The sequence below is a fragment of the Wyeomyia smithii genome, chromosome 2, assembly GCF_029784165.1.
Source record: "Wyeomyia smithii strain HCP4-BCI-WySm-NY-G18 chromosome 2, ASM2978416v1, whole genome shotgun sequence".
NCBI lineage: Eukaryota > Metazoa > Arthropoda > Insecta > Diptera > Culicidae > Wyeomyia > Wyeomyia smithii.
The window spans coordinates 137,397,544-137,415,449 of NC_073695.1; the positions used below are offsets into that span (position 1 = coordinate 137,397,544).

The 17,906-nt window shown below is 36.6% G+C and overlaps 1 protein-coding gene across 2 annotated transcripts in view; it reads right to left on the reverse strand.

The window, feature by feature from the left end:
• LOC129722601 (uncharacterized) overlaps positions 1–17,906 on the reverse strand; it is a 220,384-nt gene that overhangs the window by 52,985 nt on the left and 149,493 nt on the right. For both annotated transcript variants that reach the window (XM_055676191.1, XM_055676190.1), the window contains one exon: positions 2,705–2,955. In XM_055676191.1, coding sequence (XP_055532166.1) covers positions 2,705–2,955 — 251 coding nt within the window. The remainder of the gene's footprint in view (positions 1–2,704; positions 2,956–17,906) is intronic.

The following is a 17,906-nucleotide window of genomic DNA, read 5'->3' on the forward strand; positions in this document are numbered from 1 at the left end:
ATAGGTGAGAGAAGTACAGAGCCTAAGGACTGCAGGGTCAGAAGGCAGGGGGTCAGAGGGAGCTTGTTTGTCGTTGTTACCCTCCGTTGCTCATGTGATAATAGTGCGCTATCACATGACAGTGAAACGATAAAAACATTTGAAAATATTAGCTTATTTTCGTCCAATCAATCGATCCGATATTTACGATACAATCGAGATGCTATACCACTCGACTAGATAGTACAATAGCGTTAAAAGGCATTCACGAATAACAGCCTAACCTTAACCGCGAAGTCCTATACACTCGACTGTAAAAACGCGGAGAAGCACAAAAAACGTCCCACACGCTATGATGATGAAACCGGAATGAAAAAGTAGGAGGTTGTATCCAAGACACGACCGCATAAATGACGTAGAACTACGTACACTATCAACAAATGCAGTGAGTGTTTCATTACCCTAGTAACACAACTGTTTTTATCAAAGTTTTATAGCGCTTTTTTGGCTGTGTTGAGCGCAATAAAACTTTGATAAAACCAATATTGGGTAATGAGTTATAATGTCTACTAATGAAGGGTTGTGAATTTCGTGAACCGGATTCAGCAGTTAGCAGATCGTGCCGAGTTAAAAACCATACACAGCACACACACACAAATCATACCATATCATAGACACACACACATCATACCATATCATTATACCATACACACATCCAGAGTTGCCAATGTTCCAGTTTAAACTGGATTATTCCAGTTTTTTTTAAGTGATCCAGTCAAACAGTTTAATCCCAAAATCTTCCAGTTTTTTTGTATATCTGCCAGTTTTATCCAGATTTTTTGGACACTCAAGCTACTAACTGGTTTGGAAATATTTTTTAGAACGTAAATTTTGTGGATTGATAAGCAGCATTTTCAGTATTGTATCTTCTCGCAGGAAACACGGTCAAATTAAGGATGTGTTGTGCATAATTGAGATAAAAAGACAAGTAAGTTCAGCTTTATTCTAAAACTAACAAATAGGTGTTATCAGATCATGAAGAAAGAAAAAATAATTGCAATGATGGGTTAATGTTATATAAAAATAGAAACAATCTATCTTAAAGATATCATATACAGGCGGCATTCTTCAAATTAATTTCAGTTGCGTAGCAGTTTAAAAATTTTTCGAATTCACATATGTAACGTAAGAATATGTTGCATCAATTAAAAAGCTTCATTTTTTCGATTTTGCGATAAACTGGTTGCGCAATTTAAAATTTTGCTCTTGTCGATGAAAATTTCAGTTTATAATTTCAACAAAATGTAGGCCCGAAGTTGCTGTAAACCTTATATTGGGTTCAATAATCATCACAGAGAAGCACTCTCACAATTCATTTTTTCTTCAGCAATCTTCCAGTTCAATCAAAAATTTTGTTGGCAACTCTGCACACATCATACCATATCATACACCCATACACACATACACACATACACACATACACACATGATACCATAACATACACACAGCAAGCAAGCGACCAATCAGTGGACGTTATTTTTATTTCAACAAGGCTTGACAATTTTCAATAGTGCAAAAGTTCGTAGGTTCAAACAACATTTTTCTGCATTTGGGCAGATGCGTGTATAATTTTCCAATCGATTGCTGCAAGAATGAAGAAAATCGGTTGAAATCCAACCGACCTATAAGCATTTGAAAAGGGACAAATTTCGTCCCAGTTTTTTAATTTGCATCCCTGTGTGGTATGCTAAAGTAAAACGTAGTTCTACGCCAAAAAAGCAGTTTGTTGTTCAAAATCGGTTGCTAGTCGCAACCTTTGTGCTGCCCCAACAGGGGGGGAGTTAAGATACACGGACAACATGCACTGTGGAAGCTATTTCACCTTCTGTAAATTAGACGGCCGCGACAGATGTAACTGCTAGAATCCGCACAGAATGCTTGCTTACGTTATCAAAAATAATTAACTTTCAATGACTTGTTTATTTGCCTTGAAAAAAGGCATTTTGCTGTTCAAAATTGGATTTGGTGATGACGATCTTTATGCTGCCCTAACACGGGGGAATAATGGCAGTCTGGCGACACACGCTGAGAAGAACCGCGCTGCTCCTGAGACGTGGTGACAAACCACAGGGCTAGTGCTGCTGCTAAGGAAGGACGACTGCTGTTGACAACTTGTCCCTGTCCAGAACTATTATGAGCGGCTTCGGCTGAAACAGGCTCTTATGTAGGCCAAATAGCATGTTTTCAATTGCAAGGTATATGATTCAGTCGACCGTGCTTGGGAAGCAATCATATAACGACCAATCAGAGGACGTAATCTTCGTTTAAACAAGGATTGACAATTATCAAGAGTACAATAGTTTGCATAATCAATCAACAACTTTCTACATTTGGGTGGATGCGTGTATAATTTTCCAATCAATTGCTGCAAGAATGAAGGAAATCGGTTGAAAACCAACCGATTTATAAGCATTTAAAACGGGACATGTTTCGTCACTTTTTCGTTAATAGTTTTCCTATTTACATCCCTATGTGGTAGGCTAAAGAAAAACGTAGTTCTACGTCAAAAAATGTGATTTGATCATCTCAGTTTTATAGGAACATCTCTTATCTAGCTCATATATCACATACTGTTACACATTATTGAATACTTTCGTCTAAATGTGATGTACACATAAACTCTGTTTTCGTAAAAAATAAGGGCTTGATGGAGTTGAATACTTACTTTCCAAGTTGACAGAAAATACTTGATCCGCCTACAGCGTTCACGCAATCGTTATTAGCTTCACATATATATTTTAGTAGACATTTATCTTCGGCTTTCTCGTATGACCTGGCGTATGTTTTTAGTACAGTTATTCCAGCTATCGTCGCATCACTCAATGAATCCTTTCTTCCTAAATTTCTCGCCGAAAGAGATCGATGTGAGAAGGATGTTTTTAATGCATCCAGCAAGTTGACAACAATGTTGATAAACTAGAATGAAATCATGTTTGATAATTTACTAAAATGTTCTCTGATAAAGTTGAAAGCACAAAATTCAGATAGTGAAAAATCGCACCAAATGTCTTATGGTCGAATATCGACCATTTTTGATTTTAATGAAACTTTGCACACGTATTTGGCATAACAAACCGAGCATTTTTCACAGATGGAGAGAATTTTTTTTTTGCCTAAAACATATTGAAATAAACAATCAACTTTAATTTTTAAAATATGAGTTGATTTTATGAAGTTATTGTGCAACTTTAAAAAAACAACTTAGGATGAAGAAATGAAAATTAAATATTTATGGAACAGTTCTTTTTAATATTCCTAATTTCAACTTTTTTCAAAATATTTGTATTTTAATGACTTTGAAAGATTCGGGCAGTAATTTTAAATCAAAAAGCTTTTGGTAGTTAACATTCTAAATGCAACGGTTTTCGAGTTATTTTGCTTATATTTTGCTGCGCTCTAGTAAACATTTTTATTATTCAAATATTTTTATAACCATATTTTAACCCGTAAAGATTAGCCGCAAGGTTACAGAGTCCGCTTTGTCAAGCGGATGGTCATGGGTTCGAATCTTAGCAGAATCAGGCCATCCGATGTCAAAATGGACTTAAGCATGGGGTTTTTCTCAGGCTCCCCACCAGTTACCCTTCCTTTACGCTGAAATCTACAAATACCTTTGCGTGACTTCCTCTTAACAAAAAATAAGTCCCTCTTATCAATAAAACTGGCCAGAAGGACGCACGACGAAACTTCTCCAGGGAATTATAATTGGTGATATTTGGCAAGAGGAACGAGTATCGGTATAGTAGAACAGTAAGCGTGTAAGGAAGAGTAGCACATTACACACAAGCACTGATGGACAATAATAATAAGCATGCCACTTCTCAATAGAGGTATTGCTATTAACAGAAGTGCGGGATACAGCAGACACCCGGGCATATCTCACAATAGATCTACGATTCTGGTCGCAGTGGGGAAGCCCATACAGGAAAAAAAACCCGTAAAAACCCGGGACGGAACTTGTTTTTTGAAAATGCTCGTTGGAACGGCCGATTTGGGAAAACTTGGAATTTTATTCATGGGGAATAGTTGCTCTACGTTTTAGTAAAGGTGCCACCCCTCCCCGTTTTTGTGAGATGCAAATATGTCTGTGTTTTTTTCAAATTTTTCAAACAGATTGAGCAAACACTGGAAATTTTTATATGTATCAATTGCTCCATGTATCAAATCATGTTAGGTGGATGAAATATGTTATGTAAGAGTGAATTTGGGGTTTCCAAATTATTTCAGTACAAATTCAAAAACAACATATTTTTTATAAAAAATCAAACAACAAAACCGTTCTTCAAAATTTAAACTCTACATTTTAGCGATATCTCCTGAATCCATACGCAGTGAACAATTTATTTTAGCATGCAAACATTTTGAGAAAAACCAGTTTAAATTCACCAAAGTACGTATTTTCATGGAAACCTGATTTTCCCAGTCTCCCACGGTAGGTTTCAACTTAGCTCTTCAATTTTCAAGCTCTATATTTTTAGAGTGACGTCTTCTAAATCCAATGATGGTGAAAGATTTTTTCTAGCATGCACAGATTTGGAGAAAATCAAGTTTTCATAAGAACTTGTACTTTAGTGAATTCAAACTCGTTTTCCTCTATTTTTGTGCATGCTAGAATAAATCTTTCAGCATCTTTGGATTCAGAAGACGTTACTCTAAAAAAATATAGAACTTGAAAATTGAAGAGCCAAGTTGACTCTACTGTGAAAATCAGGTTTCCGTGAAAATACTTACTTTAGTGAATTTATACTCGTGTTTCTCAAAATATTTGCATGCCAAAATAAATATTTCATCGCATATTGATTCAGGAGACCTTACTTCAAAAATGTAGAGCGTAAAATTTGAAGAACGATTTTCTTATTTGAATTTTTATGAAAATACGTAGTATTGTGATTTTGTACTGAAATAATTTAGAAACTTTAAAATTCACTCTTACATACCATATTTCATCCGACTGGCATGATTTGATACTTTACGAACTAATTTCATTTTTGTCATATGACTTACATTTTAAGTTTAGTAAAGCGGGCAATGAATGTAGTTTTTCGAGAATGCGAAAATGAACGGGAATAGAAGGTGTGACTTTTAGGCTTAGAAAAAATTTTCCCTCGTCCAGACGGGACTCGAACCCGCAACCTCCGTTGTCTCAGGCAAGGTTTTATTTTTTTATTTGTTTATTTGATCGGCCACTAGCACATTCCAAGGCTATCGGGCCGGTCTCCGGCAAGGTGTTTTGGCCAATTAAACTACTGGGAAAGGTATAACTCATTCTAAGCCAAAGTCGAATCACCCTCTACTATTGTGTTCCCGTATCCCAGCACGCTACGATGAACTACACACACTGCCCTGTGGGAGTTTATTTTATTAACTGAGAGAGTGGTCTCCTCACGCACACTGTGTATAACGATTTATTATATCTACAGCGACCCAGTAGTTTAATTGGCCAAAACACCTTGTCGGCGACAACGGAGATTGCAGGTTAGAGTCCCGTCTGGACTAGGGAAATTTTTTTCTAAGCCTAAAAGTCACACCTTCTATTCCCGTTCATTTTCGCATTCTCGAAAAACTACATACATTGCCCGCTTTACTAAACTTAAAATGATTTGATACATGGAGCAATTGATACGTATGAAAATTCCCAGTGTTCGCTCAATTTGTTTGAAAAATTAGAAAACAAACACAGACACGAAAACGGGGAGGGGTCCAGAGGGGTGGCATCTTTACCAAAACTTAGAGCAACTATTCCCCTTGAATAAAAGTCCAACTTTTCCCAAATCGGCCGTTCCAGTGCTGAGAACGAGCATTTTCAAAAAACAAGTTCCGTCCCGTGTCTTTACGGGTTAACTGACTACGCGAGAAAAGCGCTTAAGCATTTTAAAGTAGTTTTTTCGTGTTTACTTATTTACGACGCTAGAGATACATTGAATTGAAGAAAATAAGTGAAATGAAGTGTGGAGTAATAAACTGTACTCAAATAGATAGCTGCTTCGCATGGCACCTGCAACCGTACATTGCATGCTGCGTTCATAGGTGCCCAGAGGAATCATGAGGAAATAATTCGCGCCTTCATATGTTGCCACTTTGCCAAGATTGCCAACAATCGATTGTGGCCGAACTGAACCTGAGGGCTTTGACAGCACAACTTAGAAACATTACAAAACATATTGGAAAATCAATGGAAACAAAACACAAATTGCTTATAAATTATCAGACACTCAGCAAAACGTACGTCTTAAATAAATAGGGAATAGGAAAAAAACTAATGCAGCAAATAACAACAAACTAGTGCATTGGAAATTAAAAATAAAATATCCTCACTTTTCGACGCACTATGATGCCTCAGAAGCTGTTGAAGAATATATGGAAAAAATTGCTTAAAAACTAAACCCTAGCATTTCTAGCGTCGCCAGCAGAAATGAAGCCAGTACCGCGTAAATTAAAAACTCTATATCATCACTTTTTGACACACCTTCGGGCACCAGCAGTAACAAGCAACAATAACGTGTAACGAATATTTAATGTGTAAATTTGTATTGACAAAATTTGTGTGATACCTATAGTCAAGTGAAATTTGTCCTGGAATGCCAGGACGAACCGAAAATGCTCGTTTTGATGCAGCTGCAAGAAAGTGATTACGAAATTTACAGCAATAGGTATGAAATTCTTTCTTAACAAAATAACAATATCGCACGCTAGCCTGGAGGGTTAATAGTGGTCTCGATCAACTAGAGCTCTCAACTAGTTGAGAGAATTCTTTATCGATATTGTTTTTGGCACATTTTGCATGTTGTAGGATAAGTATAACGATACACCGTGCTCCAGTGCTGAGTCGAGAAAATTTCCTGCACGAAAACATCCTCGACCTGATCGGGAATCGAACCCGATATAACAACCGTGTATGGGAGAGCTAGCCGATCGACATCGCTAACCACAGAACCACGGAGGTCCTATGATCAAGAATGTGAAGTTTCTTATCCTTAGCCGGTATAAAAAAAGCTGAAGTTCCACCTATTATGGCGTTTACTTCCTTGTTAAACAACAACTTGACCAGATCGGTACAGCATAAAGCATTGCTGCACTGGGGATGTTTTAGGAGGAAAGTTGGAAACAATTATTTCCATGCGTAATTACGCTGAAATGATTACATATAGCAGTCATTTTGTCTTTAATATGCATAAAATAACTGTGCCATAAATAATATCTACATATCAGTGATACATAACTTTTCTCAAACAACGTGGTAGGTTTCTTACTGGGAATATTGCGGCGAGTGATTGAGAGCCACATTTGATGTCAAAAACTATTCTGGACATATGACCTAACGTTAATCTACTCAAAGTTATTTCACTTTTGAATTTCTTGAATACTTTTCTTTAGAGTGACTCTAACTCTGAATGTATACCACTTAGAGGAATTTTATTGTTTTTACTTAAAAAGTGAAAAATACAATCTAGATACTCTCTTTAAATATCCAAGTACCGTCAGCCGGGGTGAGATTGTGCCAAAAAAGGACATGTTTTTGTTCCTTAGCTAGTAATGCACACATTTAGGCAATGAGTTTGATCCAAATCACGTCAATGCACACTTGAATCTTAAGTTAACGACTGTCGTAAATATGGTCAAGTTACAATAAACTATAATTTTGCTAAAATTGAATGAACTTTGGCCTAATCTCACCCCTTCTATGGGGTGAGATATTGCCAAAAACAAAAAATTGAATTTAATACCTGTTCAATAAACAGTAGTGTATCTACGAATAATTCACATGAATAACATAATAAAACAGTAAGTATAGGGACGACCATAAACAACATGGACTATTAAGGGGCTGTAGGGGGTTGACCAGAAATTACGTTTCATATGAATTATAGAAAAATGTATGACTGGATCAAATCAATATCTTGAGTAACCAGTTATGAGAACGTGGCTCATGGACAGTCTCTAAACACATAGTGGCGTCTCCAGGTAGCTTAGAAAGGGAAAACGTTAGGACATAAAGCCTGAGAAGACTTTTCGTTTCAATTATTATGTGTCATTGACCACTGTATATTCCATAGGAGATCATAAAACTGCTGGAAACGTACCCACAACCCTCCTTCCTTGCTTTAAAAGTCATCAGTTTATACAGAATAGGTGTACGAAATTTTGCTACATTCCATAAGTAATTTCAGTCATTGTAAATTTACATCTAACAGTTGTTAGCTTACTGTTCTCAAGCATTTAGTCATTATTTCAAATAATACCATAGCTATACAACATACCCTATGTAAACAATGCAAGCGTTTTGGTGTATGCTGATATGATTTTGTCGTGAATGTGAATTCCGCACACTGTACCGTTCATTACAGCTTGGCACAATCTCACCCCAAAAGGGCTCGAAAAGTGTATAGTTTGGAAAAACATTTTTTTCTGAGCCATCACAGGTTCAATGCATGATATTTCTTCAACTCATCGGAGACGACATCCTAACGTACCATCTGAGCAGTAAGTTGATGTAATTTCTGGATCGGGTTGGTTTGCATGGGACGTTTTTGCCTTTCTCCTAGAAAGGTATAGCAATCACTGGAAAAATGAGCGGGGGCCTAGTGTGGTTGGTAACGTCTCCGCCAACCACGCTCGACGCCTGGGTTCGAATCCCACCGCCGACATAGGTGTCGATGGTTGTGAGGTGGCGTGATCCACTCACAACCAACCCAACTGGTCTAGATTCAATCCTAGCCGACACCGGGAGATTTTCTAAGGCGAAAAATCTCTGGGATCACGCCTTCCATCGCATGAGGAAGTAAAGCCGTTGGCGCCGGTCCGTTAATAAATGGGTCGTGAGTTAGGGTCCTGGGTGTGGAGTCGCCTCCCTGGGCGTCGGTGATTGGCCACAACAGTGGCGGAACTAGACCGACGGAAAATAAGCGAGAATAAAAAAAAAATCACTGGAAAAACCGAAGGTATAAAAGTGGTCCCAATGGCCGAATGTCATATACCACTCGACTTCTTTCGACGAACTGAGCAATTTTCTGCATATATACATGTATAGGTGTATATGTTTGTGTGTGGGTGTGTACGTGTGTATGTGCACCTTTCTTTCACTTTTCTCAGAGATGGTCTGACCGATTCTTTCTATCTTGGTGTCAAATGGAGAGTCTATTTGCCGCTTAGGTTGCTTTTGAATTTCATTGTAATCAAACTTTTAGTTTTGGCGCGGCGTCAGAATGTGAAAAACGCTCTTATATCTCAGAAGCTATGAACATAGTTGAATTCAAATAAATGGGCTTTCAAACCCTTTAACAATGAAATTCATAATGTTTAAACATGTGGTTTGAAAGTAATAGAAAGAAACGAAACCCGCTGACTGTTTAAAACTATAGCTACGATCAAAATATGTGGCCTCAACATCGTTTAAATTTAATACTGTACTATTTCAATGTTTGCGGCCTTGCTCGGGATTGAAGTTGAAATTAAAAGTCATTTCTATCGTTCCACTTTTTGCCTTTCTCCTAGAAAGGTACAGCAATAACTGCAAAAACTAAAGGTATAAAAGTGCTCAGAAGGGCCGAATGTCGTATACCACTTGACTCAGTTCGACGAGCTGAGCATTTTTTGCATGTGTGTGTAACGCTCTCCCAATCTCACTCGATTTTCTCAGAGATGGCTGATTCGATTTCAATGAAATCAATTGCAAATGAAAGGTCTAGTTGCCCTATAAGACCCTATTGAATTTTATTGTAATCTGATTTCTAGTTTAGAGGTTGTGTATCAAAATGTAAAAATCACGAAAGATGAACGGGCTAGCTAAGGGTTAACTGATGAATTATGATTGAACACGTGGTTTCAAAGTTTGGCTACTCTATACGTTCCCTTTTTATTTGATTGTAATCAAACTTAAGCAACCGTTATGTATTAAATTGTTAAAACAACGAAAGTCTATTATCTCAAGTATTACACGACTTATTTGAACATAACTAATGGCATACAAACGAGTCATCTCTCAAACTTACAAATAACAAACTTCATAAAAATTTGATATACTGTTCAAAAGTTTTGTAAAGAAAAGAAATTCAAAGACTATAGCTGCTTTGATCAATATATATGGCCTCAACATTATAAAAGTGTGGTATCGTACTATTTGAACGTTCCCGGTATCGCTCGTGATTAAATTGTTCGAAATTAGGAGTCATTTCTTATATTTCGCTATTTCTGAAGCACTAACATTACGTCAAATTTCATATTTTATACTTTAATTACAACATCAATATTTTAGAACCCAAAGAGTGAATATACCTTTATTGGATTTAAGCATTCATGTTAATCTATTTTTACAAATAATAAGTTTGAATGAGAAAGGCTGAGTCTAACCGCTAGGTGGATTAATTTAGGTTTTTTGGTATCGTTATTTGCGCGTGTTTTCCGGCCTGTACTTTGGAACATTATTTAAGTAAAACAGTTCACTAATACTATCTATATTCTATTTCAAGTTGTGAATAAATATGTCATGTTTCATATAGTATCGAGTTTGAGGCATTAGGTTCTGGAAATCTCAAGTAATTTAACATACAAACATTTCCCGTTTTGGCACAATCTCACCCCCGTGGCTTAATCTCACCCCGGCAGACGGTATATATAAAAAATGACATTTTGAAAGTAAATATGTTTCTCGATGTTTCTCACACAATAAAACGTAATTTACCATACTGTTTTTCAATCAAATTAAAAGGTTTAATCAAACCGTTCTGCAGTTATGTTACCAGCAGTAACAAGCAACAATAACGTTTAACGAATATTTAATGTGTAAATTTGTGTTGACAAAATTTGTGTGATACCTATAGTAAGGTGAAATTTCTCCTGAAATGCCAGGACTAACCAAAAAAGCTCATTTTGATGCAGATACAAGAAAACGAGAGGCTTCTCCATTTCAGAAATTCAGAAATTCACAGCAAAAGGTATGAAATTCGTTCTTCAATAACAAAACAACAATATCGCACGCCAGCCTGGAGGGCTAATAGTGGTCTCGATCAACTAGGTTAGTTGAGAGAATTCGTTATCGATATTGTTTTTGGCACATTTTGCATGTTGTAGGCAGTGTTGCAAAGCTCGCACTCTTTTAACCTGTACTTTTCACACGTGAGCATTCGTTTGTACTACCGCACATGCATGAGTATTTTCGTTCCGATTCCTACCACACATATTCGCCCGCACGGCAGCGTTGCTTCGAGAATGTGTGGTAGCCACTCGCATACTCGTACCAGCAGATGGTACTTTATTCGCGAGTGCTCACGGTCATGCCACGGTAAAACAAAGATGATGTATTGACGAGAGTGCGGGTTGGATTTTATGCACACGAGGCGCTAGATGCTACGTGAACGAATAATGCGATCGTATTTTGCTTTTCACTTACATACTATTCATATCCATCACTGGGTTGATGGATTGAAATATTATTTCATGCAGGGATCAGATGTGCATATTTGTTTGCAAAAAGCAGATTTATAGAGATTGTTTGCTGATTGATACAAATATACATCAGTATTGGGCGAAACTTGAGTTCCCCGAACCAGAATTGTTTGCAATCTTCAACGTCACTCTCTCTTTTGCATCTACTTTAGTGCCTATAGAGAGAGCATTTTCCGGATAAGTCCATGGATTAACCTCGTTTCGTACAATCGATAATATCGATAACTTAATGGAAATGTGTTCCGAACCGATTAAAAACCTGACAAAGTTCCTCTTTTAACTTGTTACGCAACGATACATTTAAGTAAATTGTTTTGCTATAAATGTTCCTCTAGATTGAATTTATGTGATTAAAACATTGTTTCAAGTTCTGTAACATTTCATCTTTTTTTGACCTACACTGAATGACATGTTGAGCCCGGTTTGTTACGAAGTAGACATTTCATAGTTTATTCTAAGCAAATAATTAAAACGAAAAAGATGTTTTGGTGCCTTTCCCTATTTTTTACTAGTCAAATATAGGGTGAAGTGTGTCAGTTGATAGGCAATTGTGTGTTGATATCTGTATTATTTAGGTTTAGCAATTACATTGGATGTTCAATTATTATTTATTTATTTATATTTATTCAGCATTCCGTTATGACATAGCCTGATAAACAAAGGTTCTCCAATTCACTCGGTTAATAGCTGCTGCTCTCCAATCCCTGGGACACAGTGTACTCTCCGCCAGATCTCGCGGAGAGAAAACATTTTTTGAACCACGTGTTCAATCGCTATTAAATTCATCAATTAACCTTTAACTAGCCCGTTCAATTGATACCAATATTGTTCAAATCGGTTGTGTACTTTCTGAGATAATGAAGTTTCGTGATTTTCATATTTACATTACAGACAGATACATTACAGACAAAGTAACAGACCGATTACATTGAAATTCAATAGGATGTTATGAGGCAGCTAGACCTTTTATTTGACACTAATTTCGTGGAAATCGGTTCAGCCATCTCTGAGAAAAGTGAGTGAGTTTAAGTAGTCTTCGGAATATGTTTCTTTTCATAGCTGGATTTCACATTTTTAAACATAACAGGCAAAGTAATAGTCCGATTGCAAAAAAAAACAATAGGGTCTTATGGGGTAATTAGACCTTCCAAATGACACTGATTTTGTGGAAATCGGTTCAGCCATCTCTGAGAAACATGAGTGAGAATAAACACACTCCAGAACACGTTTCTTTAAATAACTTCTGAACCACACGTTCAATCTATATAAAATTCAAAAGTTAAGGGTTTTTTAAGTAAATTCATTTAAAACCAATTTTGGTAAAATCGGTTGAGTAGTTTCTAAGATAATGATGTTTCGTGATTGTCACATTTTTAAACATAACCTCTAAACTAAAAATCCGATTGCAATGAAATTCAATAGGGTCTTATGGGGCAACTAGACCTCTCATTTGCAATTAATTTCATGAAGATCGGTCAAGCCATCTCTGAGAAAATCGAGTGAGATTGGGAGAGCGTTAAATACACACACACACATACACACACACACACACACACACACACACACACACACACACACATACACACACATACAGAAAATGCTCAGCTCGTCAAACTCAGTCGATTGATATACGAGATTCGACCCTTTGGAGCACTTTTATACCGTTGGTTTTTCCAGTGATTGCTATACCTTTCTAGAAGAAAGGCAAAATTATAATTTTAAAATTACGGCACATGACATGATGAACCCCAAAGAAAACTTTTGCACACCCTATCCTGTACCAATAAATTCAATTTGAAGCCGCTTTTCGTAGCTCCATATGTATTTATATACAGTAGTGAATTTTAAATAGACATCAAAATACTGATCTGCCGCTCATAGCAAGTCCGTCCCATTTGCGTTTTGGTGCTGATGAGCAAACAGCAATCAAAAATCGTAACGCTTTAGGTGAAATTTTGCACTCAAATGCTTTTTCAATCAAGACCATCAACAGAATTTAGTACTGCAATGTCAATCTAACACTTTTGCATCATAAAACTTGCATACACACCGGAATTTGATTAAAATTTGTTGTTAATTATATGCTGGGACTCATATGCGATTACTTTTACGGTACGTAGCCAGAATGATAGCAAGTCAGTCCCATAGCCAGCTACGACCGGTAATAAAAAATAAACTACTGCAAACCGATGGCTATAGCTTGCGTTTGGAATGAATCCATCGCTGGTAAATTCATAAATGACCTTCTCTCGTGCTTCATTAAACAAGTTTTTTGTGAAAAGCATAACACAATGTACCAACTGCACAAAATTAGATTTTCTTTTTACATTAGATACTACTGATGAATTCAAAACCAGTCTAGGTGTAGGGACATGTTCTAAATGTTCCTGAGAGCGGTCACACGTTCGTGACGGCGGACAGCCTCCACGTAGCAGTGGAAGCAAATATGAAAAAAACACCTATAGCTTAGGAAAATGTTTGCTCTGTTAAAAAACAGCTAAGTAGCGTACCGAAGTATTTGATATGACTGACAAATTTATTAAAACGAAATTCACAATAATTTATCAATCCTTACCCACATCTTAACATAAAATACTGATAAAATACGAAAAGTAGTATTCATTAAAGAATGCTTGAACTAACAATACAGTGACACTCCTAAAGAAGCCACTGGTGGAAACTTTGTCTTGAAGTAAACATTGTACTATCAGCTAGGGCCGAACGATGTAGAACGCGCGTAAAATTCAATCAAACCTCGAATATCACTTGGTACATCCAATTCTAAACCTGAAGATCATAAGTTGTGGTAAATATCACATTTTTCATAATCATTATTGGCTATGGGGTTAAATTGCGAACATTTTTTCAATGGGACCGACCTGCGATCCTTTTTGCTATGGGACAAACCGACTTGCTATTTTTTGCCTTTCTCCTGGAAAGGTATAGCAATCACTTGCAAAACCGAAAGTATAAAAGTGCTCCAAAGGGCTGAATGGCATATATCACTCGACTCAGCTCGACGAGCTGAGCATTTTCTGTATGTGTGTGTGTATGTGTGTGTGTGTGTGTGTGTGTGTGTATGTGCAGATTTTTATTCTCACTCACTTTTCTCAGATATGGCTGGACCGATTTTCATGAAATTAATTGCAAATGAAAGGTCTTGTTGCCCCATAAGACCCTATTGAATTTTATTGTAATCGGATTTTTAGTTTAGAGGTTATGTTTAAAAATGTGAAAATCATGAAACATCAATATCTCAGAAACTACACAACCGATTTGAACAAAATTGATCTAAAAAGAACGGGCTACCTAGAAAACCCTTAAGTTTTGAATTTCATAAAGATTGAATTTGTGGTTCAGAGGTTATGAAAAGCAACGTGTTCTGAAGACTGTTTAATCTCACTCATGTTTCTCAGAGATGGCTGTACCGATTTTCATAAAATTAGTGTCAAATGGAAGGTCTAATTGCCCCATAAGACCTTATTGATTTGTTTTGCAATCGGACTATTACTTTGCCTGTTATGTTTAAAAATGTGAAATCCAGCTATGCAAAGGAACATATTCCGAAGACTACTTGGACTCACTCACTTTTCTCAGAGATGGCCGACCCGATTTCCACACAATTAGTGTCAAATGAATGGTCTAGCTGCCTCAGAAGACCCTATTGAATTTTTCTGTAATCGAACTGTAACTTCATTTGTAATGTGCCGACTTGTGAAAATCACGAAACTTCATTATCTCAGAAACTACACAACCGAATTGATTAATATTATTATCAGATGAGCGGGCTAGTTAAGGGTTAACTGATGCATTATGATTGAACAAGTGGTTTCAAAATTTGGCTGCCCTACACGTTCCCATTTCATTTGATTATAATCGAACTTAAGCAACCGTTATGTATTAAATTGTTAATAAAACAACGAAAGTCTATTATACGAACGAGTCATCTCTCTAACTTACAAATAACAAACTTCATAACAATTTGATATGTGGCTCAAAAGTTATAGAAAGAAGAGAAATTCAAAGACTATTTAAAACTATACTTGCTTTGATCGATATATGTGGCCTCAACATTATTTAAATGTGGTGTCGTACTATTTGAACGTTCCAAGTTCATTGATTCCTTGCGGTTTGTTTGAAGTCTGCAAATGCACGACGAATCGGCCCAGAAATACCCATATTGGGAGGTATTTTTGGTTGTTTTCCAGAAACTAAAAGTGGTCGTCTTCAAATTCAAAATAGTGTCCAGGGTCAATGTTTGGTTTCTGTGCATCATCACGTTTACGGAAATATCCATATTGAGTATTATTCGGTCATTTCCGACTGTTGCCTATAAGTTGCCATTTAGCAATTCAAAATGGTGCCTGAGGTCAGTTGTTAGCTTCTTGCATCATTCTGGTTCCAGAGATACTCATATTGGATAGTATTTGTTTATTTTAGGCTGTTTTTCACAAACCGGTAGTCGCCTTCTTGGATTTCAAAATGGTATTTAGGATACTGGTTAAAGAAAAACTCATATTGGGTGATATTTGGTCACTTTGGATTGTTTTTCAGAAGCCGAAAGTCGTCATTTTATACTTTAAAATTGCCTGTGAAATCAATTTCTGTCATCTGGACGTAATTCTGGTTCCGAAGACAATCATATTGAATGGTATTTGGTCATTTCCGGCTGTTTGCTAGACACCGGAAGTCACCATCTTAAAATTCAAGATTGTGTCTGTGATCAATTTTTAGCTTCTGTGCATCTTTCTGGTTCCAGAAATACTAATATTTAATGGGAATCGTCCATTTCAAGCTGTTTTCCAGAAACCGGAAGTTGCCATCTTACAATTCAAAATGTTGTCTGAAGTCGATTTGTGGCTCCAGTGCATCATTACGGTTCCGGAAATACCCATATTGGGTGGTATTTGGTCATTTGCCGCTGTTTTTCCGACACCGGAAGTCGCCATTTTGGATTTCATAATGGCATTTGAAGACAATTTCTGGATTTTGAACGGCATACTGGTTAAAGAAAAACTAATATTGGGTGGTATTTGGTCATTTTCTGCTGTTTTCAGAAACCGGAAGTCGCCATCTTAGAATTTAAAATGCTATCTGTGGTCGATTTTAGCTCCTGTGTATTATTATAGATCCGGATATTATTATCTTGGGTGGAAATCGGCCATTTCCGGCTGTTTTCCAGAAACCGGAAGTTGCCATCTTACAATCCAAAATGTTGTCTGAGGTCGATTATGGAACATATTTGTTACCACTAAGAACATTCACCTGCCAATATGGTTTCACTTAGTTGATTAGTTCGCGAGATGTGCAGAAATTTGTGAAGAAACATGTACTTCCAGAAGAGGTAGGGGCGTCAAACCATTATGGACATATTTGTTACCTCTAAAAACATTCACATACCAAATTTGGTTGTATTTTCTTGATTGGTTCTTGAGCTGTGCGAAATTTGTGTTTCATTTTCATGGGATCCCCCCCTTATAGAAGAGGGAGTCGGGTTTCAAACCATTATGTACATATTTGTTACCACTAAAAACATTTACCTGCCAAATTTTGTTCCATTTGGTTGATTAGTTCTCGAGATGTGCACAAATTTGTGTTTCATCCAACTATTATGGACATATTAGTTACCCCTTTAAACATTCACATGCCAAATTCGGTTTCATTTGCTTGGTTTGTTCTTGAGTTGTGCAGAAATTTATGTTTCATTTGTATGGGACCCCTCCCTTCCAAAAGAGGGAGGGGTCTCAAACTATCATAGAAACCTTTATGGGGACCAAAAAACCCCTACATACAAATTTCCACGTCGTTCGGTTCGGTAGTTTTCGGACCTATATGGATCAGACAGACTTGACTGCATTTTTATATGTAAAGATTACAACATCAATATTTTAGAACCTAAAGAGTGAATATACATTTATTGGATTGAAGCGTTCATGTAAATCTATTTTTACAAATAAAAAATTGAATGAGAAAGGCTGGGTCTGACCGCTAGGTGGATTAATTTAGGTTTTTTTTTCATAGTTTCTCAAAACTAAGTACTCAAAAATATTTGTTTTATTGACAGTAGATATAAAAAGGAATTGATTCCATACATAAACTCAAAATTGAAAAAAATGCAATTGGGACGGACTTGCCATGAGCGGCAATGATATCGTTATTAATAAAAAAATATATAAAACACGCAGAATTTAGGATTCGAAACTGCCGTGTAAATTGAAATTAATAACTGTACTACAATATTACTATTCCCAAGTTGTGGGCCACAACATAATGACAACTCCGAACTGCTTTTCAGTAAAAAAAAAACACAATACTGAATTCAAGGAAGCTGTTATAGCGCTAACAGCGTCGAGATTGCCTTGTTTTTATATATATCGCATCAAATGTTAAGCGGGTATTACACGAAGTAAATATTTGCTTGAGAT